Below are 8,485 nucleotides of genomic sequence, written 5' to 3' on the forward strand. Positions count from 1 at the left end.
TCCCCCGGGACTCGCACCGGGCGGGAGCACAGCAGGATGGAGCCCGGAGCTCTCCAACTGCTCGCCCTCTGCCTCGCCAGCTGCCTCCTGGCCCCGGGTAAGTGCAGAGGGGGGCAGCGAGGGGTGATGACCCCCCCCCCCAGCCCTGGTGATCAGTGGCATCTCTGGGTGGGGGATGAGGTCGGCAAGATGTGGGGGCTCGGGATGGTGGGGGAAGGATGAGGGTCCCAGCATGTTCCCCCACCCTACTTAGCTGGCAATTGGGTCCCTATGGCTGCGCCCTGGGAGTCCGTGGGGAGGGGGTGGTTATGTCGGCAGCACTTGCTGGCACAGCTCCATCAGTCCTGGTCTGGGTCCCCGCAGGCTGCTGGGGGGCACAGGGCAGGGTCGCCTACAAGCTGCTCCACAACCTCTTTGCCAACTACTCCAGCGCCCTACGCCCCGTGGAGGACACAGACCGGGCGCTCAACGTCACCCTTCAGGTCACCCTCTCCCAGATCATCGACATGGTGAGTATAAGGGCATGGCACCAGCACCAGGTCTAGCCCAACCAAAACAAGATTGTCCCTCTCACTCCTGGCCACTGCTTTGCCAGGCTCTGTTCCTGCCCTGTGGGTCCTGCTTGACACAGAGCTGATGCTCATGCCTTGAAACCAGTCCAGACCCCTCAAAACCAGCCAGCTGACCCCGAGTCAGCTTAGACCACTTGGAGGCAGCTCAGAACCCCCCAAAACTAGCAGAGGACATTCCCCAAAATTATTTTGGACCACTTGAAACAAGCTCAGACCTTTCCAACCACTCAAATCTAGTACAATCCCCTCAAAGGTACCTCCACCCATTAGGACCCTTGCAGAAGCTGCCGGGCTGGGGCCTGGTGGGGGTCTGGCAGCATCAGGGTCTGTCCTCCCCACATCTACCCTGTCTCCTTGGCAGGACGAGAGGAACCAGGTTCTCACCTCCTACCTATGGGTCCGCCAGGCCTGGCTGGATGCCCACCTCACCTGGGATAAGGATGCCTACGACGGCATTGACAGCATCCGCATTCCCAGCAGCTACGTCTGGCGGCCAGACATCATCCTCTACAACAAGTGGGTTGTCCTCAGTGTCCTCTGTGCTGTTCCCAGAGACAGGGTGTCTCAGGCTTGGGCAAGGTGGGCCTGCGCAGTTTATTGCCAACTTCGGGGCTGTGCGGCTGCCTGAGCAGGGAGGTCTCGGTGTGGGTGATGCTGGGTGGTGGTTGCCCTAACTGGGTGACAAGGGGATCTGGCAGAAGCCATGGTCCCTGGCCAGCTGGGATGTGCCACCACAGGTGCAAACAGGGGCACCACGTCCCCTTTTTGGGGTGTGGGGTGGCACAGGCAGAGGACGTGGCATTGGTGACAGGTGATTGGCCCTAGCCCTGTAGACCCTTGCCCCACATAGGGCCATCCCAGCCCCATGGCCATCCTCCCCCCAGCGCCGACGACCACTTCGGTGGGTCAATGGAGACCAACGTGGTGCTGCGCTCTGATGGGCTCATCATGTGGGACTCGCCCGCCATCACCAAGAGCTCCTGCAAGGTGGACGTCTCCTACTTCCCCTTTGATGGGCAGCAGTGCCGCCTCACCTTTGGCTCCTGGACCTACAATGGGAACCAGATTGACCTCCGCAACCGCCTGGACACTGGGGACCTGACAGACTTTGTGGAGAATGTGGAGTGGGAGGTGCTGGGCATGCCAGCCACGAGGAATGTCATCACCTATGGCTGCTGCTCTGAGCCGTACCCTGATGTCACCTACACCTTGCTCCTCCGCCGCCGGGCCTCCTTCTACATCTTCAACCTGCTCCTGCCCTGCATCATGGTCTCTCTTCTGGCACCCCTCAGCTTCTACCTGCCAGCTGACTCAGGGGAGAAGGTCTCACTGGGGGTGACAGTGCTGCTAGCCCTCACAGTCTTCCAGTTGCTGGTGGCAGAGAGCATGCCACCCTCGGAGAGCGTCCCGCTCATTGGTGAGCCTCAACGGTGCCCAGGACCCTCCCCTGGGACCAGGACATTTGCACTGGGGTGATGGGCAGCACCCGTGCCATGGTGGCTGCAGTAAGGGGAGGGGGAATTGTGGGTCTCTACCTGCTCCGCTATGGTGTCACCACCTGTTTCCCATGCAGGGAAGTACTACATTGCTACGATGACTATGATCACAGCCTCCACTGCGTTGACCATCTTCATCATGAACATCCACCACTGTGGCCCAGGGGCCCGGCCTGTGCCCCCCTGGGCCAGGCGGCTCATTCTCCACCACATGGCCCAGCTCTGCTGTGTCTACGAGGTAGGCGAGAGCTGCAAGAGCCCCCAGCGGGTGCTGGGCAGGCAGGTGGGCAGAGGGGATGCTGAGGGGTCAGGGGAGAGCCCTGGGGAGAGGGAGGAAGGTGCTGAGGTGGGGAGCTGCCCCAGGAACCGCTGCCTGTGCCACGATGACAGCCTGCTGAGGAACGTTGGCTACATTGCCAGCTGCTTCCGGCGCCACCGAGCAGCCCAGCACCGGACTGGTGAGTGGAAGAAGGTGGCAAAGGTGATGGACCGCTTCTTCATGTGGGTCTTCTTCCTCATGGTCATTCTCATGAGCATGCTGGTCCTGGGCAAAGCTGCATGATGGCCCTGTGAACCCACCACCCTGAGACAGCCAGATCTGTGTGTGGGCACCTCTGGCTGGCAGGGCCTTGCTCCCCAAGCCATCCCAGATGTCCCTGCACACTGATGCAGCTCGAGGGACTCATGTGACCCCGAAACCACACATGTGACCCAGCAGTGCCCCAAGCTACAGCCACTGCTCCTAGCGGTGCCAGCCACCTCCCACACCCTCCCGCATTCTCACTGGCATCTGCCACCCTGACCAGCCTGGTTCTACATCTTCTGCAGCCCCTTAAGACTTCTCCAGCATCTGATGGCCCCAGGGAGGGTTCCAATGGAGTGGGGAAGCTCCTGCCTCACCCCCTGTGTGCTGCCTGGGATGACAGTGGTGCCTTGCAGGGATGGAAGGATCTGGTGCTCAACGCCTTCAGTGATAAACATGCGGGATTCCCTGGGGGAAGGGGTGCAGGGTCCTCTGGAGCCCACAGAGCCCAGCCCATGGCAGCCTCTGCCCCATAGTGGGGACCCTGAGGCAGTGTCCCTCTGTGGGAACTCAGATGTTGGCATGGCACAGCAGGGTATGGTTGATGTTCAAAATCAAAGCAGGTGGAATCACAGGGCCAATGCAGCAGCTGGTGGCACTGGGGGTGGGCAGCCCATCGATGGGCTCCTAGCCTCACTACCAATCAGAAGTCAGACCCCAAACCCTCATCACAGCAGTGCCTGATCCCACCCTGAGCAGCACTGGGGCCACTGCTCCCCTGATACCCTTCCATCCCCACTCCCTGACTGCTGCATGGAGGACCTGCAGGAGCTGGGATGGGGAGGGATGGGATGGGACTGCTCTCCCTTTGAGCATGGGACCCTCTCAAGGTGATCCCTGGAGGCTGAGAGACTCCCCATACCTTACAGCAGGCACTGAAAGGTGGCTAGGGGACATATAACATATATGATATGTAAAGGAAGCTTCCACGATGATCTCTGTATCCCATCCTCACTTGGAGAGCAGGAAAGAGCAGAGCATTGATGGCCCATCCAGCTGTGCTTAAGAAATTGTTTCCATCCCTCCATATACTGATGAGACCACAATAAACGGACGACTGGCTTGGCTCTGATTGAGAAACTCTGAGTGTTACTCTGTGACAGTGATGATGGCTGGGCCATGCTCAGCCTTGTGGCCAAGGTAGGGCAGGCACTGCTTCTGCCTGGGAGGGGACACCGATGACCCCCACAGACTGGGCATTGGTGGCACTGGAGCTCCTGTCCCTTGGGAGAGAGCTCCCACAGGCAAAGAGGTCCATCATCCAGCAGGGAGCGGCTGAAGGTAAAGGGACATCCTTGGGGTATGGAGGGGCCAGGGGCCACTATGGAGTGAGGGGAACATGGAGTTGTCCTGGGCCTGGCTGGGAAGGCGCACAGATGCTGGCAGGAGGAATTGCTGTAGTGGAGGGATTGCACGTGGGTGAAAAGCATCACCTCTGGCTGAGGCAGGAATCTGGCCAGCGAGACCCTGGCAAGGGTGAGGGCAAGGGTTAGGGTCAGTGTTATGGAAGCCTGTGTTTGGAGAGCCATTGCCTGGTTAAGGCAAGTGAGATTTAATGGATCTAAACAGGTCTGAAAGTGTAACCTTACTCCTTAAAATCAGAGTCTCCAGGTCCAGCTGAATGTTAAAGCAGCCCTGTTCGCTGTGGATCTGTCCAGGAGCACCCATGTTCCACAGAATTGGACCAAACTGCTGGCATCTTGGTCAGGGTCAGAGGGACATGGTTTAGTGACTGATGGGAATGGTTGGACTTGATGATCCGGTGGGTCTCTTCCAACCTGGTTATTCTATGATTCTATGACTCGATGATCCAGTGGGTCCTTTCCAACCTAGTCATTCTATGATTCTATAGTTTGCAGCTCCCCCTTCCAATAGGGTTAATTGCCTTTCTAAGAGGGATAATCCCCCCTTTGTATCCCACTTCAAGGGGCTCAATCCCTCTCCAAGGAGGTTAATCCCCCCTCAAGGATTCTTAGTCCCTTCTCCATGGGGTTAATCCCTCTGCCCCAAGGCACCATTCCCACACCTGGGTGTGGATCCCTTGAGAAGCCATTCCCGAGCTATACTTTGATCCAAATACTTTCACGTACTGCTTTTCTGATAGTACTCTCAGGATAAAAATCGGAGTATTTTTTTGTGGTTTTCAGGCTATTTTATGCATCTCATTACATGAAATTAAAGAATGTGATGCAGAATAAAATTGCTGCGATATTACTGTAAATATAGCTCAACCCTAACTTGGTCTCTGCCATCTCTAGAAGTTGTCCCAAAACCATCATGTGGGTTGGTACAGTTAAATACAATTGGCAATCTCTGTTCCATAAAGGCACTTAATGGAGCTGTATTGCAGGATGAACTATATTTCACCTCTTGATGCAGTGAGGTTTATGCAAGTTAGCGTGGAGACATGGAACAATCAGAGCACTTTTTATTTCAAAATGAGCTGAATGAAGGCATTGAGTGCACCCTCAGTAAGTTTGCAGACAACACTAAGCTGGGGTTGTTGGTCGACAGTGGCTGAACATGAGCCAGCAGTGGCCCAGGTGGTGGCCAAGAAGGCCAATGGTATCTTGGTTTGTATCAGAAACAGCGTGATCAGCAGGTCCAGGGAGGTTCTTCTCTCTCTGTACTTAGCACTGGTGAGACCGCACCTTGAATCCTGGGTTCAGTTCTGGGCCCCTCAGCACAACAAGGATGTTGAGGCTCTGGAGCGAGTCCAGAGAAGAGCAACGAAGCTGGGGAAGGGGCTGGAGAACAAGAGGAGCGGCTGAGGGAACTGGGGTGTGTTTAGCCTGGAGAAGAGGAGGCGGAGGGGAGACCTTATTGGTCTCTACAAGAAGAGAAGGAAGTTGTGGAGAGGAGGGAGCTGGGCTCTTCTCCCAAGGGACAGGACAAGAGGGAATGGCCTCAAGCTCCGCCAGGGCAGGTTCAGGCTGGACATCAGAAAAAAATTCTTCACAGAAAGGGTCATTGGGCACTGGAACAGACTGCCCAGGGAGGTGGTTGAATCATCTTCCCTGGAGGTGTTTAAGGGACGAGTGGATGAGGTGCTGAGGGGAAATGGTTTAGTATTTGCTAGGAATGGTTGGACTCGATGATCCAGTGGGTCTTTTCCACCCTAGTGATTGTGATTCTATGAAATGGACTCCTCATTAACTTTACAAGTGGTCTGAAAAAAAAGAACCCAAAACAACAAACAAAATCACCCCTGCAAACCAAAGAGGCATCTCTGCGGGTATGACTGGGGTTTGGAGCTGTACACACATAGCTATGGGAACAGAATGATCTTCATAAAAGGCACAACCTCGAAGCAGGCCTTGCCTGTTCCTGGTGGTTCACTCCACTTATGTTGGATTTGAATTCTTTGTATTTTCCTGCACCGGGTTCAGTTTTTCCTTTTTTAGCCTTTGAGTGCTACAAAGCTGAAGTGCCTCCCGTCGGATCAGCTTCCATCGTCTGGAGAACGTGTGCAGGGAGGCGTGCTGAATATGAGCCAGCAGTGTGCCCAGGTGGCCAAGAAGGCCAATGGCATCTTGGCTTGGATCAGAAATGGTGTGACCAGCAGGTCCAGGGAGGTTATTCTCCCTCTGTACTCGGCACTGGTGAGACCGCTCCTCGAATACTGTGTTCAGTTCTGGGCCCTCACCACAAGAAGGATGTTGAGGCTCTGGAGCGAGTCCAGAGAGGAGCAACAAAGCTGGTGAGGGGGCTGGAGAACAGGTCTTATGAGGAGCGGCTGAGAGAGCTGGGGTTGGTTAGCCTGGAGAAGAGGAGGCTGAGGGGAGACCTCATTGCTCTCTACAACTACCTGAAAGGAGGTTGTAGAGAGGAGGGTGCTGGCCTCTTCTCCCAAGTGACAGGGGACAGGACAAGAGGGAATGGCCTCAAGCTCCACCAGGGGAGGTTTAGGCTAGACGTTAGGAAAAAATTCTTTACAGAAAGGGTCATTGGGCACTGGAACAGGCTGCCCAGGGAGGTGGTTGTGTCACCTTCCCTGGAGGTGTTTAAGGCATGGGTGGATGAGGTGCTGAGGGATATGGTTTAGCGTTTGATGGGAACGGTTGGACTCGATGATCCGGTGGGTCTCTTCCAACCTGGTTATTCTGTGATTCTGTGATTAATATCAAGTGCGTCTTTTTTTCTTCATTGAATTTTAAGGCAAAGCTTCTGGAATCCATACAAACAGGTGTGGGGGGAAGGAGCCCTCTGTCTAACCAAATATATGCATCTGCATGATCTAGGCATGTTTCAAACTCCTTTTCCACTCAAAGTGCATAAAGGTTCTGTGCATTTCATAACATTTCTCAATATCCCTTTTATCGGTACAGCTTTTTACAGTTTGAGCATTCGTCAGTTTGGCTTAAATTGCAGGCATTAAAGGGCTTAGGCCAGAAGTTCTCTTTTGGAAGCTTAGTGTAGGGCATCCCATAGTCCTGTAAGTGCAGTACAGCTCAAAGTAATAATTACCTGAGTGATGAATGCTGTACAAGGCAGTTATTCTGATGGTGCTTCCCTGTCCCTGGAATGCCATCCGACTATGCCTTAGGTAAGCAAAGCCCCAACCGTGACTTGCTTTTGTCTTTCTCACTAAGTGCCGTCGTGAAAATTAATCAGTCTCTTCAAATCAGACACGCTCAAAAATTAATCTTGAGGGGAAAAGCCATCTACTGCTATTGATGTTTATGAAATGTTTATGATGCTGAAAAGGCAGCACCCGTGAGCGTTAGGCATACCTGAATACTCTAAGCAGTCACTATGGAAGCTTAAAATAATTGAACGTATAAAAGTAGTAGGAGCCACTTGGAAATGTCTATTTTTTTATTGTGTATTTAGATTTGTAAAACTTGTTTTATGGATTTAATGATTCTGTACAGTTCAATAGATCTTACTCTTATAATGACTTTTGAACGGTGCAAGGTATAGCCCATGTGATTTAAAGAAAGAAGAGGGGAGGGAGAATACAGCCACAAAAACCCTAGCACTGAAGCATGAACCCATTAAAACTATTTTTGTGAATTAGTCCTTTCTGCAGTGCTTTCTGCGATGGTACTTCTCTAAGGAATGTAATTAATACTATTCCACAGAGAATTAAAGGTCCATTTGATTATTTCTGACCTGATGAACTGTTTTCTGAAGCAATGCTCACTCAGGGGTTGAGGTTCACAACTTGAAATATGTTAGTAACTCCAATGGAAAGACAGACTTTATGGTTGTGCACTTCTAGCTGTATAGCATGTTTTATAAACAAAATACTCGTGAATACTGTGGCCTTAACTCTAGTGTGACTAAATGCAGTGAGGAATATGACCTTGCAATTTCAGTCATGGTATTGCTTGTTTAAAAAAAACAATGATGTCACCGTCAAATAAATATTTTCTGTCTTCTGTCTGTACTTTCAATGTCTTTATTTTTACTTTTTACTTTATACTCTAACTTACTTCAACATACGCAGAAAAAAAACTACTTAAGCACTTAAGAAAAGCAAATAAAAAGCTTATTTCGAAAGCTTTTCAAAGGAAAGTTAACTGACTTGCAAGCTTCAAAATTCATTACTGTTTTTTTCTCATCGTTACTGACATAATGAAAATAAAATAATTGAATTCATGTCATAGAACCATTTGGTTGGAAAAAACCTTTGAGATCACAGAGTCCAACTGTACCCGTCCACCACTAAACTGTATCCCTCAGCACCTCATTTTCCCTGAGTGGCTTTTTCTGGTGCCCAATAACTCTTTCCATGAAAGAAGTTTTCCCGATATCTAATCTGAAACTCCCTTGGTGCAACTTGAGGCCATTTCCTCCTGTCCTATCGCTAGGTACATCTGCCTTGCTCC

General features: G+C 52.2%; 1 protein-coding gene across 3 annotated transcripts; it reads left to right on the plus strand.

Annotated features, from left to right (window-relative positions):
• CHRNA10 (cholinergic receptor nicotinic alpha 10 subunit) lies at window positions 1-3,061 on the plus strand. 3 transcript variants are annotated; one of them, XM_069881662.1, is made up of 6 exons: window positions 11-97; window positions 364-509; window positions 934-1,088; window positions 1,457-1,989; window positions 2,146-2,306; window positions 2,459-2,649. In XM_069881662.1, the coding sequence occupies exons 1-6, from the start codon at window positions 37-39 to the stop codon at window positions 2,528-2,530; spliced, it is 1,128 nt and encodes a 375-aa protein (XP_069737763.1). In that variant the 5' UTR covers window positions 11-36; the 3' UTR covers window positions 2,531-2,649. The 3 variants fall into 3 exon arrangements, with proteins under 3 accessions (XP_069737762.1, XP_069737763.1, XP_069737761.1); XM_069881661.1 differs by having other exon boundaries at window positions 1-97; window positions 431-509; window positions 2,146-3,061; XM_069881660.1 differs by having other exon boundaries at window positions 2,146-3,061.
• The last annotated feature ends 5,424 nt before the right edge of the window (window positions 3,062-8,485 follow it).

The sequence above is a fragment of the Phaenicophaeus curvirostris genome, unplaced genomic scaffold, assembly GCF_032191515.1.
Source record: "Phaenicophaeus curvirostris isolate KB17595 unplaced genomic scaffold, BPBGC_Pcur_1.0 scaffold_59, whole genome shotgun sequence".
Taxonomy (NCBI): Eukaryota; Metazoa; Chordata; class Aves; order Cuculiformes; family Cuculidae; genus Phaenicophaeus; species Phaenicophaeus curvirostris.